The 25888-nt window shown below is 47.7% G+C and overlaps 1 protein-coding gene across 1 annotated transcript in view; it reads right to left on the bottom strand.

Annotated features, from left to right (window-relative positions):
- The window catches only part of LOC115122313 (SH3 and multiple ankyrin repeat domains protein 3-like), a 139449-nt gene that overhangs the window by 83709 nt on the left and 29852 nt on the right, over positions 1-25888 (bottom strand). The window contains 6 exon segments of the mRNA XM_065021235.1: positions 8315-8482; positions 8560-8711; positions 8863-8971; positions 9100-9171; positions 13528-13731; positions 18063-18284. Of these exon segments, the coding sequence (XP_064877307.1) occupies positions 8315-8482; positions 8560-8711; positions 8863-8971; positions 9100-9171; positions 13528-13731; positions 18063-18257 (900 nt within the window). The 5' untranslated portion in view covers positions 18258-18284.

Raw genomic sequence — 25888 nt, 5'->3', positions numbered from 1 at the left:
CAGCACTGCAGCTGTAATGAATGAGTATAGCAAAGTGGTCTCTCCAATTTTGAGATATTACGATCTTGTCTCATTGCTTCAACTCCCCAACGGGCTCGGGAGAGTAGAAGGTCGAGTCATGCCTCCTCTGAAACATGACCCGCCAAGCCGCTCTCCTCTTAACCCGGGAGCTAGCTGCACCAATGTGTCACCATCCGAATGACGACCGAAGTCAGCCTGCAGGCGCCCGACCCGCCACAAGGAGTCGCTAGAGCACGATGATCCAAGTAAAGCCCTCCCTGCCAAACCCTCCCCTAACCCGGGCGACGCTGGGCCAATTGTGCGCCGCCATATGGGACTCCCGGTCCCGGACAGTTGAGACACTGCCTGGGATCAAACCCCAGGCTGTAGTGACGCCGCAACACTGCAATGGAGTGCCTTAGGCCTTAGACCTTAGGCCTTAGACCTTAGACCTTAGACCTTAGACCTTAGGCCTTAGACCTCAGACCTTAGACCTCAGACCTTAGACCTCAGACCTTAGACCTCAGACCTCATACCTTAGACCTCATACCTTAGACCTCAGGCCTTAGACCTTAGGCCTTAGACCTCAGGCCTTAGACCTCAGACCTTAGACCTCAGACCTCAGACCTCAGACCTCAGACCTTAGACCTCAGACCTCAGACCTCAGGCCTTAGACCTCAGACCTCAGGCCTCAGACCTCAGACCTTAGGCCTCAGACCTCAGACCTCAGGCCTTAGACCTCATACCTTAGACCTCAGGCCTTAGACCTTAGGCCTTAGACCTCAGGCCTTAGACCTCAGACCTCAGACCTTAGACCTCAGACCTCAGGCCTCAGACCTCAGACCTCAGACCTTAGACCTCAGGCCTCAGACCTTAGACCTCAGACCTCAGACCTCAGGCCTCAGACCTCAGACCTTAGACCTCAGACCTCAGACCTTAGACCTCAGACCTCAGACCTCAGACCTCAGACCTTAGACCTCAGACCTCAGACCTCAGACCTCAGACCTTAGGCCTCAGACCTCAGACCTCAGACCTTAGACCTCAGACCTCAGACCTCAGACCTTAGACCTCAGGCCTCAGACCTCAGACCTTAGACCTCAGACCTCAGACCTTAGACCTTAGACCGCTGGCCCTGGCTTTTGTCTGTTATAAAGAAAGGAATATTAAACTTTCTCTGGTCATGGGAGTAACAACATTAATTAGCGCATGAGGCAGAAATAATGCAGTGCGACTTGAGTTTCGCCATCAGCTGGAAGACTGTGTCCCCTTTTCTCAGTGGAGGGAAGGATGGCAGAGGGGCGCTGAGTCGTGTGAGAGGCAGCCTCACCGCTGCCCCCTCCCTCCCCTCAGACTGACCATCAGCTGGAAGACTGTGTCCCCTTTTTCTCAGTGGAGGGAAGGATGGCAGAGGGGCGCTGAGTCGTGTGAGAGGCAGCCTCACCGCTGCCCCCCCCCTCCCCTCAGACTGACCATCAGCTGGAAGACTGTGTCCCCTTTTTCTCAGTGGAGGGAAGGATGGCAGAGGGGCGCTGAGTCGTGTGAGAGGCAGCCTCACCGCTGCCCCCTCCCTCCCCTCAGACTGACCATCAGCTGGAAGACTGTGTCCCCTTTTCTCAGTGGAGGGAAGGATGGCAGAGGGGCGCTGAGTCGGGTGAGAGGCAGCCTCACCGCTGCCCCCTCCCTCCCCTCAGACTGACCATCAGATGCAGGCCATCAGCCCAGTAAAAAACAAAGAAACAAATGATTATACTCACTTAACTGCCTCACAAGTAATACAACAGTATCTATTTCCAGTGTGATCATGTACCTATATATATATATATTTATATACTGTACCTATATATATATATATTTATATACTGTACCTATATATATATATATTTACATACTGTACCTATATATATATATATATTTATATACTGTACCTATATATATATATTTATATACTGTACCTATATATATATATATATTTACATACTGTACCTATATATATATATATATTTATATACTGTACCTATATATATATATATATTTATATACTGTACCTATATATATATATATATTTATATACTGTACCTATATATATATATTTACATACTGTACCTATATATATATATAGATTTATATACTGTACCTATATATATATATTTACATACTGTACCTATATATATATATATTTATATACTGTACCTATATATATATATATATTTATATACTGTACCTATATATATATATATATTTATATACTGTACCTATATATATATATTTACATACTGTACCTATATATATATATATATTTACATACTGTACCTATATATATATATATATATTTATATACTGTACCTATATATATATATATATTTATATACTGTACCTATATATATATATATATTTATATACTGTACCTATATATATATATTTACATACTGTACCTATATATATATATATATTTACATACTGTACCTATATATATATATATATTTGCATACTGTACCTATATATATATATATTTACATTTCCAAATGGTCTGAGAAGAACAACATTGGCAGGTCAATTCAAGCGTAGCCAACATGCAGGGATAATGTATTGTGTCTATAGCCTACTGAGCATAGCCAACATGCAGGGATAATGTATTGGGTCTATAGTCTACTGAGCATAGCCAACATGCAGGGATAATGTATGGTGTCTATAGCCTACTGAGCATAGCCAACATGCAGGGATAATGTATTGTGTCTATAGCCTACTGAGCATAGCCAACATGCAGGGATAATGTATTGTGTCTATAGCCTACTGAGCATAGCCAATATGCAGGGATAATGTATTGGGTCTATAGTCTACTGAGCATAGCCAACATGCAGGGATAATGTATTGTGTCTATAGCCTACTGAGCATAGCCAACATGCAGTGGTAATGTATTGGGTGTATAGCCTACTGAGCATAGCCAACATGCAGGGATAATGTACTGGGTCTATAGCCTACTGAGCATAGCCAACATGCAGGGATAATGTACTGGGCCTATAGCCTACTGAGCATAGCCAACATGCAGGGATAATGTACTGGGCCTATAGCCTACTGAGCATAGCCAACATGCAGGGATAATGTACTGGGCATATAGCCTACTGAGCATAGCCAATATGCAGGGGTAATGTACTGGGTCTATAGCCTACTGAGCATAGACAAAATGCAGGGATAATGTATTGGGCCTACTGAGCATAGCCAATATGCAGGGATAATGTACTGGGCCTATAGCCTACTGAGCATAGCCAATATGCAGTGGTAATGTATTGGGTCTATAGCCTACTGAGCATAGCCACTATGCAGTGGTAATGTATTGGGTGTATAGCCTACTGAGCATAGCCAATATGCAGGGATAATGTACTGGGCCTATAGCCTACTGAGCAAAGCCAACATGCAGTGGTAATGTATTGGGTCTATAGCCTACTGAGCATAGCCAACATGCAGGGATAATGTACTGGGCCTATAGCCTACTGAGCATAGCCAATATGGTTAACAGATGTTAATGGTCACATACACCACATGGATAACAGATGTTAATGGTCACATACATCACATGGTTAACAGATGTTATTGTGAGTGTAGAGAAATGCTTGTGCTTCTAGTTCCGACAGTGCAGCAATATCTAACATGTAATCTAACAATTCCACAACTACTACCTAATACATTACATTACATAATACACACCAATCTAAGTAAAGGAATGGAATAAGAATATACACATCTAAATGTATATAAATAACGACAGGGCGGTATAGACAAGATCCAATAGATGGGATAAAATACAGTATATAGATATGAGATGAGTAATGCAAGATATGTAAACATGATCCATTTGTTGAAGTGGCCAGTGATGGTCAAGTCTGTATGTACAGCCCGACAGGATGCTCTCATATGTGCATCTGTAAAAGTTTGTGAGTATTTTAGGTGACAAGCCAAATATCTTCAGCCTTCTGAGTTTGAAAAGGCACTGTGGATAGGGGGGTGCTCCTTCTGCTGTTTCCTGAAGTCCACGATCATCTCCTTTGTTTTGTTGACGTTGACTGAGAGGTTGTTTTCCTGACACCACACTCGGAGTGCCCTCACGTCCTCCCTGTAGGCTGTGTCATCGCTGTTGGTAATCAAGCCCACTACTGTTGTGTCGTCTGCAAACTTGATGATCGAGTAGGAGGTGTACATGGCCACGCAGTCATGGGTGAACAGGGAGTACAGGAGAGGGCTGAGAACACACCCTTGTGGGACCCCAGTTGAGATGTTGTTTCCTACCTTCACCACCTGGGGGCGGCCCGTCAGGAAGTCCAGGACCAAATTGCACACAGCGGCGAACCAGAGACCTAGGGCCTCAAGCTTAATGATGAGCTCGGAGGGTACTATGGTGTTGAATGCTGAGCTATAGTCAATGAACAGCATTCTTACATAGGTATTCCTCTTGTCCAGGTGGGATAGGGCAGTGTGCAGTGTGATGGTGATTGCATCGTCTGTGGACCTGTTGGGGCGGTAAGCAATTTGAAGTGGGTCTAGGGTGACGGGTAGGGTGGTCTCTCAAAGCACTTCATGATGACAGAGGTGAGTGCTACAGGGCGATAGTAATTTAGTTCAGTTACCTTTGCATTCTTGGGTACAGGAACAATGGTGGCCATCTTGAAGCATGTGGGGACAGCAGACTGGGATAGGGAGCGATTAAATATGTCCGTAAGCGCACCAGCCAGCTGGTCTGCGCATGCTCTGAGGACGCGGCTGGGGATGCCGTCTATAGGTCAGCAGATTTGGAAGGTTAACACATTTAAATGTCTTAATAATCACGTTGGCCAAGGAGGAGGAGAGCCCATAGTCCTTGGTAGCGGGCCACGTCGGTGGCACTGTATTATCCTCAAAGCGTGCAAAGGTGTTTAGTTTGTCTGGAAGCAAGACGTCGTTGTCCGTGACGTGGCTGGTTTTCTTTTTGTAATCTGTGATTGTCTGTAGACCCTGCCACATACGTCTCGTGTCTGGACCGTTGCATTGCGACTCCACTTTGTCTCTATACTGAAATGTCACTTGTTTGATAGCCTTGTAGAGGGAATAACTACACTGTTTGTATTCGGCCATATTCCCAGTCACCTTCCCATTGTTAAACTTTGAGGTTCGCGCTTTCGCCATCTATCCACGGTTTCTGGTTAGGGTAGGTTTTAATAGTCATGGTAGGTACATCTTCTCATATACACTTCCTTATAAACTCACTCACCGAATCAGCGTATACGTTAATATTATTCTCTGAGGCTACCCGGAACATGTCCCAGTCCGCGTGATCAAAACTATCTTGAAGCGTGGTTTCCGATTGGTCAGACCAGTGTTGAATAGTCCTTAGCACGGGTACATCCTGTTTGAGTTTCTGCCTATAGGAAGGGAGGAGCAAAATGGAGTCGTGGTCAGATTTGCCGAACGGAGAGTGGGGGGGCTTGTATGCATCTGGGAAGTTAGAGTAGCAGTGATCTGTGTATTTCCAGCTTGAGTGCTACAGTCAATATGTTGTTAGAATTTAGGTAGCCTTAAAATCCCCAGCTACAATAAATGCAGCTCAGGATATATGGTTGCCAGTTTGCATAAAGTCCAGTGAAGTTCCTTGAGGGCCATCGTGGTATCGGCTTGAGGGGGATATACAGTGGGGAGAACAAGTATTTGATACACTGCCAATTTTGCAGCTTTTCCTACTTACAAAGCATGTAGAGGTCTGTGATCTTTATCATAGGTACATTTCAACTGTGAGAGACGGAATCTAAAACAAAAATCCAGAAAATCACATTGTATGATTTTTAAGTAATTAATTTGCATTTTATTGCATGACATAAGTATTTGATACATCAGAAAAGCAGAACTTAATATTTGCTACAGAAACCAGCTGGTCTGCGCATGCCCTGAGGACGCGGCTGGGGATGCCGTCCGAGGAGAATTCCCTTGGGAGATAATACGGTCAGCATTTGAATGTGAGGAATTCTAGGTCAGGTGAACAAAAGGAGTTCCTGTATGTTGTTACAATTACACTATGAGTTGTTTATCATGAAACATACACCCCTGCCCTCCTTCTTCCTGGAAAGACTCCAACAGCATATACACAGAGTATGTTACAATCCCTGATGTCTATCTGGAAAACAACCTTTGCCCTAATTTTGTCTACCTTGTTATCTAGAGACTGGACATTAGCGAGTAATATACTCGGAAGCGGTGGGTGGTGTGTGTGCCTCAGAAGACCGCTTCGTCTACCTCTTCTCTGGCAGCGTTGTTTTGGGTTGGCCTTCGGAATCAGTTCAAATGCCCTGGATGGTTCGGACAAAGGATCCGATTCGGGAAAGTCGTATTTCTGGTCGTATTCCTGGTCATAGTTCTAGTAATTTGACGTCGCTCTGATATCCAATACATTAAAAAAACTAAATACTGCAAAGTTTCCTAAGGACTAGAAGCGAGGCAGCCCTCTCTGTCGGCGCCATCTTGCCTAATTTATGTTTCTGTGACAAAAAAGCAACGTACTGTATAGTGTAGAGCAGTGGTCAACAAACTTTTCTGATTCAAGAACACTTGTCTCGGCTTGCAGTCATAATGGCAGAGACATGACTTAAAACACGTAAGATGTTGTTACTCCTATGACCAGAGAAAGGACAATATTCCTAATTCATGTTGTTACTCCTATGACCAGAGAAAGGACTATATTCATGTTGTTACTCCTATGACCAGAGAAAGGACTATATTCATGTTGTTACTCCTATGACCAGAGAAAGGACTATATTCCTAATTCATGTTGTTACTCCTATGACCAGAGAAAGGACAATATTCCTAATTCATGTTGTTACTCCTATTACCAGAGAAAGGACTATATTCATGTTGTTACTCCTATGACCAGAGAAAGGTAAATATTCCTAATTCATGTTGTTACTCCTATGACCAGAGAAATGTAAATATTCCTAAATCATGTTGTTACTCCTATGACCAGAGAAAGGACAATATTCCTAATTCATGTTGTTACTCCTATGACCAGAGAAAGGACAATATTCATGTTGTTACTCCTATGACCAGAGAAAGGACTATATTCATGTTGTTACTCCTATGACCAGAGAAAGGACTATATTCATGTTGTTACTCCTATGACCAGAGAAATGTAAATATTCCTAATTCATGTTGTTACTCCTATGACCAAAGAAAGGACAATATTCCTAATTCAACAAAATAATAGAAAAAGTAAATAGAAAATGTTTACTTAGTTAACTAAGTTTTCAGAAAAACAAACTAATTACAAACTGGTCAAGTGGATCTGAAAACAAACAAACCAAATTAATTTCAAATTAAAATCTGAATTTCTAGAACAAAAAAAGACATCTAAAAACACACGACTATAATAACCTTGGTGTGTCTGTGTGTGTTTTACCTGGTGGATCTCCTGCCAGCCATTCTCGTCGGTGCTGCCTATGACAGCGTGTTCATGCAGCAGCATCTCACAGCAGTACGGGTCTCCCCCCACCATGTCTGTGTGTGTTTTACCTGGTGGATCTCCTGCCAGCCATTCTCGTCGGTGCTGCCTATGACAGCGTGTTCATGCAGCAGCATCTCACAGCAGTACGGGTCTCCCCCCACCATGTCTGTGTGTGTTTTACCTGGTGGATCTCCTGCCAGCCATTCTCGTCGGTGCTGCCTATGACAGCGTGTTCATGCAGCAGCATCTCACAGCAGTACGGGTCTCCCCCCACCATGTCTGTGTGTGTTTTACCTGGTGGATCTCCTGCCAGCCATTCTCGTCGGTGCTGCCTATGACAGCGTGTTCATGCAGCAGCATCTCACAGCAGTACGGGTCTCCCCCCACCATGTCTGTGTGTGTTTTACCTGGTGGATCTCCTGCCAGCCATTCTCGTCGGTGCTGCCTATGACAGCGTGTTCATGCAGCAGCATCTCACAGCAGTACGGGTCTCCCCCCACCATGTCTGTGTGTGTTTTACCTGGTGGATCTCCTGCCAGCCATTCTCGTCGGTGCTGCCTATGACAGCGTGTTCATGCAGCAGCATCTCACAGCAGTACGGGTCTCCCCCCACCATGTCTGTGTGTGTTTTACCTGGTGGATCTCCTGCCAGCCATTCTCGTCGGTGCTGCCTATGACAGCGTGTTCATGCAGCAGCATCTCACAGCAGTACGGGTCTCCCCCCACCATGTCTGTGTGTGTTTTACCTGGTGGATCTCCTGCCAGCCATTCTCGTCGGTGCTGCCTATGACAGCGTGTTCATGCAGCAGCATCTCACAGCAGTACGGGTCTCCCCCACCATGTCTGTGTGTGTTTTACCTGGTGGATCTCCTGCCAGCCATTCTCGTCGGTGCTGCCTATGACAGCGTGTTCATGCAGCAGCAGTTCGCAGCAGTACGGGTCTCCCCCCACCATGGCACAGTGGTACAACGGAGTTAACCCACGACTGTCCCTATAGTCTGGAGACGCACCCAGGTCCAACACAGTCTGCAACACACACACATTATGCTTCAAACAGAAACACACAGGGGTGTGTATGCATGTGTGTGTGTGTGCGTACTCACTGTGAGTGCTGTGTGGTTCCTAGAGAGAACAGCTCTGTGCAGCGCTGTGATTCCGTCTCTAGTCCTGAAGTCCAGGTGAGCTCCTCCACTCCTCAGAACTTTAATCAGCTCTGAACTGCCCTCTAGCTGAACCGCCAGGGTCAGGGGGCATTCTATAAACACACACATTCAGATAGAAAAATACTTAGTCGTGAGGGATAGATATCACTCACTTTCAGACACTGAGGTTGTGTGTGTGTGTGTGTGTGTGTGTGTGTGTGTGTGTGTGTGTGTGTGTGTGTGTGTGTGTGTGTGTTTCCTCACCTCCTGTGTCTGCATCATGAAAATTAGGATCAAGGCCTTTCTCCAAGAACCTGGAGACTTTGTCAACGTTGAGCTGATAAACATACTCCATGAACTTCTTAAGGTTGGCCTGAGACAGAGAAAGGGACAGCGAGAGGAGGGCTGGCACGTTAGTGTGTGTGTGTGTGTGTGTGTGTGTGTGTTGTGTGTGTGTGTGTGTGTGTGTGTGTGCGTGCGTGCGTGTGTGTGTGGTCTTACCTTGGTATGGAGCTTTGCTAACTGCTTGTCGTCCACATAGCTCTGAGTGTAAACACGCCTCTTATAGCGAAACTACAATCACACACACACACACACAGACACACACACACACACACACACACACACACACACACACACACAGCCCTATGAGTTAAAACAATTTTACAGTTTCAGCATTTAGGTTGAATGTATGGTATAGGTAGTGGTGTAGGTAGTGGTGTCTAGGTTGTAGGGTGTAGGTATGGTATAAGGCGTAGTGTGTAGAGCAGGGGTGTCAAACTCATTTCGCATCGTGGGCCACATACGGCCTAGGGAGATGTCAAGTGGGCCGGACCATTAAAATTATACCATACTCTGCTACACTGCTCCACGAAATTGAAAATTTATGGAGTTGTATGAACAGTAGAATTCCATCACACAACTTTTGTTTTGAAGCTGCTGACTAACATTAAAGTGCACATTTTTTAAATCACCACAGTAAGGATTCATCTTCACAGAGCTGTATTCTTTCAATGCAAACAGTATCTAAGGCAGCATTTTAAAGGTGTTAGTCTAGTCTGGACTTGTATTTGTTCCTGAAACTTGGCATCTTTTGGCCTGTACAAGTGCATCAACACCAGGTGTCATGTCCTGACTAGCTGTCACTTTTAGAATGTCATTTAAGTGCTTGTTTGTGAGCCTTGAACGCATTTTTGTTTTATTGATATTCATCACTGAGAAAATTTGTTCACAAAGGTAGGTTGTCCCAAACATGCACAAAATTTTAGCAGCCAGGGCTGTTAATTTGGGGTACCCTGGTAGTAGATACTGATAAAATCTGTCCAGACCTACAGAGGCAAATTTGCCCTTCAAATCTGCATCACACTGCAAATCAATTATCTCTAGCTGAATTTCGACCGGCAGATCAGAAGCTTTAACTGTGAAAGGTGAGCGAAAAACTGAAAATTCTGTCTCAAGTTCACCAAATACCTGAAAACGTTTCTCAAACTCCCGCAGTAGTCCTGCAATTTTGTCTTTGTACCGTTTCATGTATTATATTCCTTCAATACCGAAACTTGTTGCAAACACACCAAGCACGAAGGTTTTCCGTGCATCTCTGTAAATAAATAGGACGTGGTCCATTTTTCTTTGAAAATTGTACACTCCTTATCTACTTTTCTCCGTTTGGATAACGACATTTTGGCTAATGAGGGTGTAGCGGAGAGGTAGAGACCAAGGTATTAACAACGTCGTAACAAGCAGCAGATGGCGCATTGATACCGTCTGCTGTTTTCAGTCTGTCTCAGTGATGCGGCTTGTCTTCTACTCTGATGGAAAGAGTGCGCACCCTTAGCGGATAATCCATGAATTGCAGCGAATTAAAAATATTAATTCCATGTCTTTTATGCATTTTTTCCACTTTCAAATTATCCTGCGGGCCTGATCGAACCTCCTTGGGGGCCGGTTCCGGCCCGCGGGCCGTATGTTTGACACCCCTGGTGTAGAGGGTAGTTCTAGATAGGGAATAGGAGTGATGGGGTAGAGGGTACCTCTAGATAGGGAATAGGGGTGATGGGGTAGAGCGTACCTCTAGATAGGGAATAGGGGTGATGGGGGGTAGGGGTACCTCTAGATAGGGAATAGGGGTGATGGGGGTAGAGGGTCCCTCTAGATAGGGAATAGGGGTGATGGGGGTAGAGGGTACCTCTAGATAGGGAATAGGGGTGATAGAGGGGGGAATAGGGGTGATAGAGGGTACCTCTAGATAGGGAATAGGGGTGATGGGGGTAGAGGGTACCTCTAGATAGGGAATAGGGGTGATGGGGGGTAGAGGGTACCTCTAGATAGGGAATAGGGGTGATGGGGGTAGAGGGTACCTCTAGATAGGGAATAGGGGTGATGGGGGGTAGAGGGTACCTCTAGATAGGGAATAGGGGTGATGGGGGGTAGAGGGTACCTCTAGATAGGGAATAGGGGTGATGGGGGTAGAGGGTACCTCTAGATAGGGAATAGGGGTGATGGGGGTAGAGGGTACCTCTAGATAGGGAATAGGGGTGATGGGGGTAGAGGGTACCTCTAGATAGGGAATAGGGGTGATGGGGGGTAGAGGGTACCTCTAGATAGGGAATAGGGGTGATGGGGGGTAGAGGGTACCTCTAGATAGGGAATAGGGGTGATGGGGGTAGAGGGTACCTCTAGATAGGGAATAGGGGTGATGGGGGTAGAGGGTACCTCTAGATAGGGAATAGGGGTGATGGGGGGTACCTCTAGATAGGGAATAGATGGGGGTACCTCTAGATAGGGAATAGGGGTGATGGGGGTAGAGGGTACCTCTAGATAGGGAATAGGGGTGATGGGGGTAGAGGGTCCCTCTAGAATAGGGAATAGGGGTGAATAGGGGGGGGGGGAGAGGGTACCTCTAGATAGGGAATAGGGGTGATGGGGGTAGAGGGTACCTCTAGATAGGGAATAGGGGTGATGGGGGTAGAGGGTACCTCTAGATAGGGAATAGGGGTGATGGGGGTAGAGGGTACCTCTAGATAGGGAATAGGGGTGATGGGGGGTAGAGGGTACCTCTAGATAGGGAATAGGGGTGATGGGGGGTAGAGGGTACCTCTAGATAGGGAATAGGGGTGATGGGGGTAGAGGGTACCTCTAGATAGGGAATAGGGGTGATGGGGGTAGAGGGTACCTCTAGATAGGGAATAGGGGTGATGGGGGGTAGAGGGTACCTCTAGATAGGGAATAGGGGTGATGGGGGTAGAGGGTACCTCTAGATAGGGAATAGGGGTGATGGGGGTAGAGGGTACCTCTAGATAGGGAATAGGGGTGATGGGGGTAGAGGGTACCTCTAGATAGGGAATAGGGGTGATGGGGGTAGAGGGTACCTCTAGATAGGGAATAGGGGTGATGGGGGGTAGAGGGTACCTCTAGATAGGGAATAGGGGTGATGGGGGTAGAGGGTACCTCTAGATAGGGAATAGGGGTGATGGGGGGTAGAGGGTACCTCTAGATAGGGAATAGGGGTGATGGGGGTAGAGGGTACCTCTAGATAGGGAATAGGGGTGATGGGGGGTAGAGGGTACCTCTAGATAGGGAATAGGGGTGATGGGGGTAGAGGGTACCTCTAGATAGGGAATAGGGGTGATGGGGGTAGAGGGTACCTCTAGATAGGGAATAGGGGTGATGGGGGTAGAGGGTACCTCTAGATAGGGAATAGGGGTGATGGGGGTAGAGGGTACCTCTAGATAGGGAATAGGGGTGATGGGGGTAGAGGGTACCTCTAGATAGGGAATAGGGGTGATGGGGGTAGAGGGTACCTCTAGATAGGGAATAGGGGTGATGGGGGTAGAGGGTACCTCTAGATAGGGAATAGGGGTGATGGGGGTAGAGGGTACCTCTAGATAGGGAATAGGGGTGATGGGGGTAGAGGGTACCTCTAGATAGGGAATAGGGGTGATGGGGGTAGAGGGTACCTCTAGATAGGGAATAGGGGTGATGGGGGTAGAGGGTACCTCTAGATAGGGAATAGGGGTGATGGGGGGTAGAGGGTACCCTAGATAGGGAATCTAGAGATAGATAGGGAATAGGGGTGATGGGGGTAGAGGGTACCTCTAGATAGGGAATAGGGGTGATGGGGGTAGAGGGTACCTCTAGATAGGGAATAGGGGTGATGGGGGGTAGAGGGTCCCTCTAGATAGGGAATAGGGGTGATGGGGGTAGAGGGTACCTCTAGATAGGGAATAGGGGTGATGGGGGTAGAGGGTACCTCTAGATGGGAATAGGGGTGATGGGGGTAGAGGGTACCTCTAGATAGGGAATAGGGGTGATGGGGGTAGAGGGTACCTCTAGATAGGGAATAGGGGTGATGGGGGGTAGAGGGTACCTCTAGATAGGGAATAGGGGTGATGGGGGTAGAGGGTACCTCTAGATAGGGAATAGGGGTGATGGGGGTAGAGGGTACCTCTAGATAGGGAATAGGGGTGATGGGGGTAGAGGGTACCTCTAGATAGGGAATAGGGGTGATGGGGGTAGAGGGTACCTCTAGATAGGGAATAGGGGTGATGGGGGTAGAGGGTACCTCTAGATAGGGAATAGGGGTGATGGGGGTAGATGGGGGGTACCTCTAGATAGGGAATATGGGGGTGATCTAGATAGGGGGGTAGAGGGTACCTCTAGATAGGGAATAGGGGTGATGGGGGTAGAGGGTAACTCTAGATAGGGAATAGGGGTGATGGGGGTAGAGGGTACCTCTAGATAGGGAATAGGGGTGATGGGGGATAGAGGGTACCTCTAGATAGGGAATAGGGGTGATGGGGGGTAGAGGGTACCTCTAGATAGGGAATAGGGGTGATGGGGGTAGAGGGTACCTCTAGATAGGGAATAGGGGTGATGGGGGTAGAGGGTACCTCTAGATAGGGAATAGGGGTGATGGGGGGTAGAGGGTACCTCTAGATAGGGAATAGGGGTGATGGGGGGTAGAGGGTAGTCTTTCAGCAGTCGTTCCTCGTCTAGGAACTTCCCAGCTCGCCCGTTGAAGGCCGGTTGAAACAGACCGTAGTTAAGAACATCAGTCAGACTCTGTGTTAGAGTCACTAACACACGCTGCTTACTGCTCCACACTGCTGCCTCGGGATCCAACCGCAGACACTTCTACACACACAAATAAAATGTTATTTGCCACATGCGCCCAATACAACAGGTCTAGACCTTACAGTGAAATGCTTACTTACAAGCCCTTAACCAATAATGCAGATTTCAGAAAATTAAGTGTTAAGTAGAAAATAGATAAGTACAAATAAAATAAAACCAGTCAGGATTCTCGATGGTGCAGCTGTAGAACCTTTTGAGGATCAGATGACCAATGCCAAACTTTTTCAGTCTCCTGTGGGGGAACAGGCTTTGTTGTGCACTCTTCACGACTGTCTTGGTGTGTTTGGACCATGATCGTTTGTTTGGTGATGTGGACATCATGGAACTTGAAGCTCTCAACCTGTTCCACTACAGCCCCGTTGATGAGAATGGGGGCGTGCTCAGTCCTCCTTTTTCTGTAGTCCACAATCATCTCCTTTTTCTTGATCACATTGAGAGAGAGGTTGTTGTCCCGGCACAACATGGCCAGGTCTCTGACCTCCTCCCTATAGGCAGTCTCGTCGTTGTCGGTGATCATCCCTACCTATTGTATCGTCGGCAAACTTAATGATGGTGTTGGAGTCATACCTGGCCGTGCAGTCATGAGTGTAAAGGAGGGAACTGAACACGCACCCCTGAGGGGCCCCCGTTTTGAGCATTAGCGTGGCGGATGTGTTATTACCTACCCTTACCACCTGGGGGTAGCCCGTCAGGAAGTCCAGGATCCAGTTGCAGAGGGAGGTGTTTAGTCCCCGGGTCCTTATTTTAACGATGAGCTTTGAGGGCACTATGGTGTTGAATGCTGAGCTGTAGTCAATGTATTCTCACATAGGTGTTCTTTTTGTCCAGGTGTGAAAAGGCAGTGTGGAGAGCAATAGAGATTGCATCATCTGTGGATCTGTTTGGGCGTTACGCAAATTGGAGTGGGTCTAAGGTGTCTCCGAGGATGCTGTTGATGTGAGCCATGACCAGCCTTTCAAAGCACTTCATGGCTACAGACGTGAGTAGTCATTTAGGCAGGTTATCTTAGTGTTCATGGGCACAGGGACTATGGTGGTCAGCTTGAAACATGTTGGTGTTACAGACTCGGTCAAGGAGAGGTTGAAAATGTCAGTGAAGACACTTGCCAGTTGGTCAGCGCATGCTCGGAACACACGTCCTGGTAATCTGTCTGGCCCTGCGTCTTGGTGAATGTTGACCTGTTTAAAGGTCTTACTCACATCGGCCAAGGAGAGCATGATCAATCAGTCATCCGGTACAGCTGATGCTCTCATGCATGCTTCAGTGTTGCTTGCCTCAAAGCGAGCATAGAAGTAATTTAGCTCGTCTGGTAGGCTCATGTCACTGGGAAGCTTGCGGCTGTGCTTCCCTTTGTAGTCTGTAATAGTTTGCAAGCCCTGCCACATCTGACGAGTGTCGGAGCCAGTGTGGTATGATTCAACCTTAGCCCTGTATTGACGCTTTGCCTGTTTGATGGTTCGTCGCAGGGCATGGCGGGATTTCTTGTAAGCTTCCGGGTTAGAGTCCCGCACATTGAAAGCGGCAGCTCTATCCTTTAGCTCAGTGCGAATGTTGCCTGTAATCCATGGCTTCTGGTTGGGGTATGTACGTACAGTCACCGTGGGGACGACTTCCTCAATGCACTTATTGCTAAAGCCAGTGACTGATGTGGTGTATTCCTCAATGTCATCGGAAGAATCCCGGAACATGTCCAGTCTGTGCTAGGAAAGCAGTCCTGTAGTTTAGCATCTGCTTCATCTGACCACTTCTTATTGACTGAGTCACTGGTGCTTCCTGCTTTTAATTTTAGCTTGTAAGCAGGAATCAGGAGGATAGAGTTGTGGTCGGATATATCAAATGGAGGGCGAGGGAGAGCTTCGTACGCGTCTCTGTGTGTGGAGTACAGGTGATCTAGCTCTTTGGTCTTGGCCATAGTGGAGTTTGGAGTGTGACTGTTTGAGGTTGTGGACATGTGTCTTTTATACTGATAACAAGTTCAAACAGGTGCCATTAATACAGGTAACGAGTGGAGGACAGAGGAGCCTCTTAAAGAAGAAGTTACAGGTCTGTGAGAGCCAGAAATCTTGCTTGTTTGTACGTGACCAAATGCTTATTTTCCACCATCATTTGCAAATAAATTCATTATAAATCCTACAATGTGATTTTCTGTTTTTTTTTCTTCTCATTTTGTCTGTCATAGTTGAAGTGAACCTATGATGAACATTACAGGCCTCTCTCATCTTTTTAAGTGGGAGAACTTGCACAATTGGTGGCTGACTGTCACTTCCTCAGTTTCTTTCCCGAGTTAGGGTTAGGTAGGGGTAGGTAGTATGTGGACCAGGGTTAGGTAGGGGTAGGTAGTATGTGGACCAGGGTTAGGTAGGGGTAGGGGTAGGTAGTATGTGGACCAGGGTTAGGTAGGGGTAGGTAGTATGTGGACCAGGGTTAGGTAGGGGTAGGGGTAGGTAGTATGTGGACCAGGGTTAGGTAGGGGTAGGTATTATATGGACCAGGGTTAGGTAGGGGTAGGTAGTATGTGGACCAGGGTTAGGTAGGGGTAGGGGTAGGTAGTATGTGGACCAGGGTTAGCAGGGGTAGGTAGTATGTGGACCAGGGTTAGGTAGGGGTAGGTAGTATGTGGACCTGGGTTAGGTAGGGGTAGGGGTAGGTAGTATGTGGACCAGGGTTAGGTAGGGGTAGGTAGTATGTGAACCAGGGTAGGGGTAGGGGTAGGGGTAGGTAGTATGTGGACCAGGGTTAGGTAGGGGTAGGTAGTATGTGGACCAGGGTTAGGTAGGGGTAGGTAGTATGTGGACCAGGGTTAGGTAGGGGTAGGGGTAGGTAGTATGTGGACCAGGGTTAGGTTAGGGGTAGGTAGTATGTGGACCAGGGTTAGGTAGGGAGGTAGTATGTGGACCAGGGTTAGGTGGGGGTAGGTGTATGGACCAGGGTTAGGTAGGGGAGGTAGTATGTGGACCAGGGTTAGGTGGGGGTAGGTAGTATGTGGACCAGGGTTAGGTAGGGGTAGGTAGTATGTGGACCAGGGTCAGGTAGGGGTAGGTAGTATGTAAAGTATTAATGTCGTTTTGACACCAATGTTGGAAGCATCAGGACGTTTTTTTGTTTAAGTGACGTCGGGTACGGCTGCCGAAGAAACAATGGATGCCTCAGCTGGCTCGTCGGGCTTCCATGCCTCAGCTGGCTCGTCGGGCTTCCATGCCTCAGCTGGCTCGTTGGGCTTCCATGCCTCAGCTGGCTCGTTGGGCTTCCATGCCTCAGCTGGCTCGTTGGGCTTCCATGCCTCAGCTGGCTCGTTGGGCTTCCATGCCTTAGCTGGCTCGTTGGGCTTCCATGCCTCAGCTGGCTCGTCGGGCTTCCATGCCTCGGCCGGCCCATCGGGCTCGCCCAGGTGGGACGCCGGGTGGCGCCCTTAGAGGGGAGGTACTGTCACATCTGCTCCTGTTCCCCCTCTCTGGAGCTCAAGGTCACCAGGTTGCTTATCATTACACACATCTGTCACCATCGTTACACGCATCAGCGCGTCATCAGACTCACCTCCATCATGTTATTAATTACCTCCCCTATATCTCTTAGTTTCTTTCCTGAGTCAGCATCAATGTCGTTTTGTTTCCCGTCCAGACGCTGTCCGTGTTTTGTTTCATGTCCGTTAGTTATTAAATGTTCACTCCCTGTACTTTTTTCTCGTCTCCTAGCGTCTGTCCTTACAGGCTAATAGGTAGAGGCAGGTTACCCACTCGCCATCAAACCCTTACAAGGCACCCCGACCTACGTCCCTGATATCTCTGTCTCTTTCTCCTGCAAATGGGGCGGCAGGGTAGCCTAGTGGTTAGAGCGTTGGACCAGTAACCGGAAGGTTGCAAGTTCAATCCCCTGAGCTGACAAGGTACAAATCTGTCGTTCTGCCCCTGAACAGGCAGTTAACCCACTGTTCCTAGGCCGTCATTGAAAATAAGAATTTGTTCTTAACTGACTTGCCTGGTTAAATAAAGGTCAAATTTAAATTTTAAAAAAAAAGTGACGAGGATGAGGCCTTGTCGGGTGTCTGAAATAAATCCTTCAAGTCCAACTCATTAAAAAAAAAATTGTTGTCCAGTACGAGGTGAGAAATCGCTGTCCTGAAGCTCTTTTCGTCATAAGAGACGGTGGCAGAAACTAAGTAGGCTACAAATAACGTGAAAAAACACACACAACAGCACAATTGGTTAAGAGCCCGTAAAACGGCAGCCATCTCCTCCGGCGACATTCTTCACACACCTGTGAATTTATGAATCAATTTCTTAGGTAAGAGTTTTCGTATGTGTGTGTGAGTGTCAGTGTGTGTTTGCGTGTACCGTCTGCTGCAGGTCAGGGATGCCAATACGGATGACGATGCTGTTTCCAGAGCCGTCGTCAGGAGGATCTGGGGAGGAAGTCCTCCCGTCGTCCCTGGCAAGGGCGGAACCTGGCTGGTTGCCATTGGTAGCGGCTGGTTGCCGGGGATGATCAGGGGGGTCATGCTTAGCGTTGGCAGCCGGACTCAGAGGCATGGGGTCACTCACTGTCCAGTCACAGCCCTACACACACACACACACACACACACACACACACACACACACACACACACACACACACACACACACACACACACACACACACACACACACACACACACACAAAGGAATCAACAGGAGTCTACAGCTGTTGTATTAGGCGCATGTGACTGATAACATTTGATTTTATTACCTGTTACCAACACTGCTACACCGTATAGTATTAGTACTCATCATAATAGTAAAATAATAAAGGATCAACAATGACACAGAATGTACTAAAGTGAAGTGAGAGAGATACAGAGAGAGAGAGACACAGACAAGGAGAGAGAGACAGAGAGAGAGAGAGAGATACAGAGAGAGAGAGACACAGACAAGGAGAGAGATACAGAGAGAGAGAGACACAGACAAGGAGAGAGATACAGAGAGAGAGAGACACAGACAAGGAGAGAGAGACAGAGAGATACAGAGAGAGAGACACAGACAAGGAGAGAGATACAGAGAGAGAGAGACACAGACAAGGAGAGAGATACAGAGAGAGAGAGACACAGACAAGGAGAGAGATACAGAGAGAGAGAGACACAGACAAGGAGAGAGAGACAGAGAGATACAGAGAGAGATAGACACAGACAGAGAGAGACACAGAGACAGACAGAGAGAGAGAGAGAGACAGAGAGAGAGAGAGAGATAGAGCGAGAAAGATACAGGGAGAGGGAGAGAGAGAGATACAGAGCAAGAAAGATACAGGGAGAGAGAGAGATACAGAGCGAGAAAGATACAGGGAGAGAGAGAGATACAGAGCGAGAAAGATACAGGGAGAGAGAGATACAGAGAGAGAGAGATACAGGGAGAGAGAGAGAGATACAGAGCGAGAAAGATACAGGGAGAGAGAGAGAGAGAGATACAGAGCGAGAAAGATACAGGGAGAGAGAGAGATACAGAGCGAGAAAGATACAGGGAGAGAGAGAGAGCAAGAGAGAGAGCGAGAAAGAGAGAGCAAGAGAGAGAGATACAGAGCGAGAAAGATACAGGGAGAGAGAGAGAGATAAGAGCGAGAAAGATACAGGGAGAGAGAGAGAGAGAGAGAGAGAGAGAAAGAGATAGAGAGAGATACAGAGTGAGAAAGATACAGGGAGAGAGAGAGATACAGAGCAAGAGAGATACATGGAGAGAGAGACACCCAGCTAGCACATTTGGTTCCTTGGAAGTTGTGGGAACGTACTTGTTTGGTTTCCCATTGGTTCTAGAAACAAATCCATAAGTAACCTGACCGGTGAAATGGAAAGTTTTTTAAACGTTCTGAGAATGGAAGTGAAAATGTTCCCTGTTCTGGCAAAGCTGAATAAAGCTGTTCATTTTAGTCTATTCAAACAGACCCCATTTCAAAGGAAACAAGCACTCAGGTGTGGCCAATTAGTGGCGAAGCCAACACACCAGAACACACTTAACAAGATAAGAGGATAAGAGAGAGTTTTATTGATTCTGAGAATGGAATATATGTTTTTAAATAAAAAATGTAACATATTACGAATGTTTCCTGGTGTGTTTTTGGGGAACATTTTTCTTAATGTTCTGAGAACATGATTAAAAAGAACAATGACAAAACCTGTATAAAAGTGGTGAATTTGAGAAGGATCCAGAACAGCAGCGGGGGGGAAAGTACCTGTTATACTGGAGGAAGAATAAAGATCCATGAATAGAAAAGGACTCAAGTAAAAGTGAAAGTCATACAGTAAAATACTACCTGAGTAAAAGTCGAAAGTACTTGGTTTTAAATAAAGTTAAGTATCAAAACTAAATGTAATTGTTAAAATATACTTAAGAATTAAAAATAAAAGTATAAATCATTTCAAATTCCTTATATTAAGCAAACCAGACAGCACCATTTTCTTACAGAACAGATAGCCAGGGACACACTCCAACACTCAGACATCATTACAGATAGATAGACTGGGACACACTCCATCACTCAGACATCATTACAGATAGATAGACTGGGACACACTCCATCACTCAGACATCATTACAGATAGATAGACTGGGACACACTCCAACACTCAGACATAATTACAGATAGATAGACTGGGACACACTCCATCACTCAGACATCATTACAGATAGCCAGGGACACACTCCAACACTCAGACATCATTACATTCCAACACTCAGACATAGATAGACTGGGACACACTCCATCACTCAGACATCATTACAGATAGATAGACTGGGACACACTCCAACACTCAGACATCATTACAGATAGATAGCCAGGGACACACTCCATCACTCAGACATCATTACAGATAGATAGACTGGGACACACTCCATCACTCAGACATCATTACAGATAGATAGCCAGGGACACACTCCAACACTCAGACATCATTACAGATAGATAGACTGGGACACACTCCATCACTCAGACATCATTACAGATAGATAGACTGGGACACACTCCAACACTCAGACATCATTTACAGATACCCAGGGGCACACTCCAACACTCAGACATCATTACAGATAGATAGCCAGGGACACACTCCAACACTCAGACATCATTACAGATAGCCAGGGCACACTCCAACACTCAGACATCATTACAGATAGATAGCCAGGGACACACTAAAACACTCAGACATCATTACAGATAGCCAGGGACACGCTCCAACACTCAGACATCATTACAGATAGATAGCCAGGGGCACACTCCAACACTCAGACATCATTACAGATAGCCAGGGACACACTCCAACACTCAGACATCATTACAGATAGATAGCCAGGGACACACTCCAACACTCAGACATCATTACAGATAGCCAGGGACACTCCAACACTCAGACATCATTACAGATAGATAGCCTGGGACACACTCCAACACTCAGACATCATTACAGATAGATAGACTGGGACACACTCCAACACTCAGACATCATTACAGATAGATAGACTGGGACACACTCCAACACTCAGACATCATTACAGATAGATAGACTGGGACACACTCCAACACTCAGACATCATTACAGATAGATAGCCAGGGCACACTCCAACACTCAGACATCATTACAGATAGCCAGGGACACTCCAACACTCAGACATCATTACAGATAGATAGACTGGGACACACTCCAACACTCAGACATCATTACAGATAGCCAGGGGCACACTCCAACACTCAGACATCATTACAGATAGATAGACTGGGACACACTCCAACACTCAGACATCATTACAGATAGATAGCCAGGGACACACTCCAACACTCAGACATCATTACAGATAGCCAGGGACACGCTCCATCACTCAGACATCATTACAGATAGATAGACTGGGACACACTCCAACACTCAGACATCATTACAGATAGATAGCCAGGGACACACTCCAACACTCAGACATCATTACAGATAGCCAGGGACACACTCCAACACTCAGACATCATTACAGATAGCCAGGGACACACTCCAACACTCAGACATCATTACAGATAGCCAGGGACACACTCCAACACTCAGACATCATTACAGATAGCCAGGGACACACTAAAACACTCAGACATCATTACAGATAGCCAGGGGCACGCTCCAACACTCAGACATCATTATAGATAGCCAGGGACACGCTCCAACACTCAGACATCATTACAGATAGCCAGGGGCACGCTCCAACACTCAGACATCATTATAGATAGCCAGGGACACACTCCAACACTCAGACATCATTACAGATAGCCAGGGGCACGCTCCAACACTCAGACATCATTACAGATAGATAGCCAGGGACACGCTCCAACACTCAGACATCATTACAGATAGATAGACTGGGACACGCTCCATCACTCAGACATCATTACAGATAGATAGACTGGGACACACTCCAACACTCAGACATCTTTACAGATAGATAGACTGGGACACACTCCAACATCATTACAGATAGATAGACTGGGAGACACTTCATCACTCAGACATCATTACAGATAGCCAGGGGCATGCTCCAACACTCAGACATCATTACAGATAGCCAGGGACACACTCCAACACTCAGACATCATTACAGATAGCCAGGGGCACACTCCAACACTCAGACATCATTACAGATAGCCAGGGACACACTCCAACACTCAGACATCATTACAGATAGCCAGGGGCACGCTCCAACACTCAGACATCATTACAGATAGCCAGGGGCACGCTCCAACACTCAGACATCATTACAGATAGATAGCCAGGGACACGCTCCAACACTCAGGCATCATTACAGATAGATAGCCAGGGACACACCCCAACACTCAGACATCATTACAGATAGCCAGGGACACACTCCAACTCTCAGACGTCATTACAGATAGCCAGGGGCACACTCCAACACTCAGACATCATTACAGATAGCCAGGGACACACTCCAACTCTCAGACATCATTACAGATAGCCAGGGGCACGCTCCAACACTCAGACATCATTACAGATAGCCAGGGGCACTCCAAAACTCAGACATAATTACAGATAGCTAGGGGCATGCTCCAACAGGGGTAGGGGTAAGTAGTATGTGGACCAGGGTTAGGTAGGGGTAGGTAGTATGTGGACCAGGGTTAGGTAGGGGTAGATAGTATGTGGACCAGGGGTAGGTTGTATGTGGACCAGCGTTAGGTAGGGGTAGGGGTAAGTAGTATGTGGACCGGTGTTAGGTAGGGGTAGGGGTAGGTAGTATGTGGACCAGGGTTAGGTAGGGGTAGGGGTAGGTAGTATGTGGACCAGGGTTAGGTAGGGGTAGGGGTAGGTAGTATGTGGACCAGGGTTAGGTAGGGGTAGGGGTAGGTAGTATGTGGACCAGGGTTAGGTAGGGGTAGGTAGTATGTGGACCAGGGTTAGGTAGGGGTAGGTAGTATGTGGACCAGGGTTAGGTAGGGGTAGGTAGTATGTGGACCAGGGTAGGGGTAGGGGTAGGTAGTATGTGGACCAGGGTTAGGTAGGGGTAGGGGTAGGTAGTATGTGGACCAGGGTTAGGTAGGGGTAGGTAGTATGTGGACCAGGGTTAGGTAGGGGTAGGTAGTATGTGGACCAGGGTTAGGTAGGGGTAGGTAGTATGTGGACCAGGGTTAGGGGGTAGGTAGTATGTGGACCAGGGTTAGGTAGGGGTAGGGGTAGGTAGTATGTGGACCAGGGTTAGTAGGGGTAGGGGTAGGTAGTATGTGGACCAGGGTTAGGTAGGTATGTGGACCAGGGTTAGGTAGGGGTAGGGGTAGGTAGTATGTGGACCAGGGTTAGGTAGGGGTAGGGGTAGGTAGTATGTGGACCAGGGTTAGGTAGGGGTAGGGGTAGTAGACCAGGGTTAGGTAGGGGTAGGTAGTATGTGGACCAGGGTTAGGTAGGGGTAGGGGTAGGTAGTATGTGGACCAGGGTTAGGTAGGGGTAGGTAGTATGTGGACCAGGGTTAGGTAGGGGTAGGTAGTATGTGGACCAGGGTTAGGTAGGGGTAGGTAGTATGTGGACCAGGGTTAGGTAGGGGTAGGTAGTATGTGGACCAGGGTTAGGTAGGGGTAGGGGTAGGTAGTATGTGGACCAGGGTTAGGTAGGGGTAGGGGTAGGTAGTATGTGGACCAGGGTTAGGTAGGGGTAGGGGTAGGTAGTATGTGGACCAGGGTTAGGTAGGGGTAGGGGTAGGTAGTATGTGGACCAGGGTTAGGTAGGGGTAGGTAGTATGTGGACCAGGGTTAGGTAGGGGTAGGTAGTATGTGGACCAGGGTTAGGTAGGGGTAGGTAGTATGTGGACCAGGGTTAGGTAGGGGTAGGGGTAGGTAGTATGTGGACCAGGGTTAGGTAGGGGTAGGGGTAGGTAGTATGTGGACCAGGGTTAGGTAGTAGGGGTAGGTAGTATGTGGACCAGGGTTAGGTAGGGGTAGGGGTAGTATGTGGACCAGGGTTAGGTAGGGGTAGGTAGTATGTGGACCAGGGTTAGGTAGGGGTAGGTAGTATGTGGACCAGGGTTAGGTAGGGGTAGGGGTAGGTAGTATGTGGACCAGGGTTAGGTAGGGGTAGGGGTAGGTAGTATGTGGACCAGGGTTAGGTAGGGGTAGGTAGTATGTGGACCAGGGTTAGGTAGGGGTAGGGGTAGGTAGTATGTGGACCAGGGTTAGGTAGGGGTAGGTAGTATGTGGACCAGGGTTAGGTAGGGGTAGGGGTAGGTAGTATGTGGACCAGGGTTAGGTAGGGGTAGGGGTAGGTAGTATGTGGACCAGGGTTAGGTAGGGGTAGGTAGTATGTGGACCAGGGTTAGGTAGGGGTAGGGGTAGGTAGTATGTGGACCAGGGTTAGGTAGGGGTAGGTAGTATGTGGACCAGGGTTAGGTAGGGGTAGGGGTAGGTAGTATGTGGACCAGGGTTAGGTAGGGGTAGGGGTAGGTAGTATGTGGACCAGGGTTAGGTAGGGGTAGGGGTAGGTAGTATGTGGACCAGGGTTAGGTAGGGGTAGGGGTAGGTAGTATGTGGACCAGGGTTCGGTAGGGTAGGGGTAGGTAGTATGTGGACCAGGGTTAGGTAGGGGTAGTGGTAGGTAGTATGTGGACCAGGGTTAGGTAGGGGGGGGTAGGTAGTATGTGGACCAGGGTTAGGTAGGGGTAGGTAGTATGTGGACCAGGGTTAGGTAGGGGTAGGTAGTATGTGGACCAGGGTTAGGTAGGGGTAGGGGTAGGTAGTATGTGGACCAGGGTTAGGTAGGGGGTAGGTAGTATGTGGACCAGGGTTAGGTAGGGGTAGGTAGTATGTGGACCAGGGTTAGGTAGGGGTAGGGGTAGGTAGTATGTGAACCAGGGTAGGGGTAGGGGTAGAGGTAGGTAGTATGTGGACCAGGGTTAGGTAGGGGTAGGGGTAGGTAGTATGTGGACCAGGGTTAGGTAGGGGTAGGGGTAGGTAGTATGTGGACCAGGGTTAGGTAGGGGTAGGGGTAGGTAGTATGTGGACCAGGGTTAGGTAGGGGTAGGTAGTATGTGAACCAGGGTAGGGGTAGGGGTAGGTAGTATGTGGACCAGGGTTAGGTAGGGGTAGGTAGTATGTGGACCAGGGTTAGGTAGGGGTAGGGGTAGGTAGTATGTGGACCAGGGTTAGGTAGGGGTAGGTAGTATGTGGACCAGGGTTAGGTAGGGGTAGGTAGTATGTGAACCAGGGTAGGGGTAGGTAGTATGTGGACCAGGGTTAGGTAGGGGTAGGTAGTATGTGAACCAGGGTAGGGGTAGGGGTAGGGGTAGGTAGTATGTGGACCAGGGTTAGGTAGGGGTAGGTAGTATGTGGACCAGGGTTAGGTAGGGGTAGGGGTAGGTAGTATGTGGACCAGGGTTAGGTAGGGGTAGGGGTAGGTAGTATGTAGACCAGGGTTAGGTATGGGTAGGGTTAGGAAGTATGTGGACCAGGGTTAGGTAGGGGTAGGTAGTATGTGGACCAGGGTTAGGTAGGGGTAGGTAGTATGTGGACCAGGGTTAGGTAGGGGTAGGTAGTATGTGGACCAGGGTTAGGTAGGGGTAGGGTTAGGTAGGGTTAGGTAGTATGTGGACCAGGGTTAGGTAGGGGTAGGGTTAGGTAGGGGTAGGGGTAGGTAGTATGTGGACCAGGGTTAGGTAGGGGTAGGGGTAGG

The sequence above is a fragment of the Oncorhynchus nerka genome, linkage group LG8 (genome assembly GCF_034236695.1).
Source record: "Oncorhynchus nerka isolate Pitt River linkage group LG8, Oner_Uvic_2.0, whole genome shotgun sequence".
Taxonomy (NCBI): Eukaryota; Metazoa; Chordata; class Actinopteri; order Salmoniformes; family Salmonidae; genus Oncorhynchus; species Oncorhynchus nerka.
This window is presented reverse-complemented; position numbering and strand designations above follow the sequence as displayed.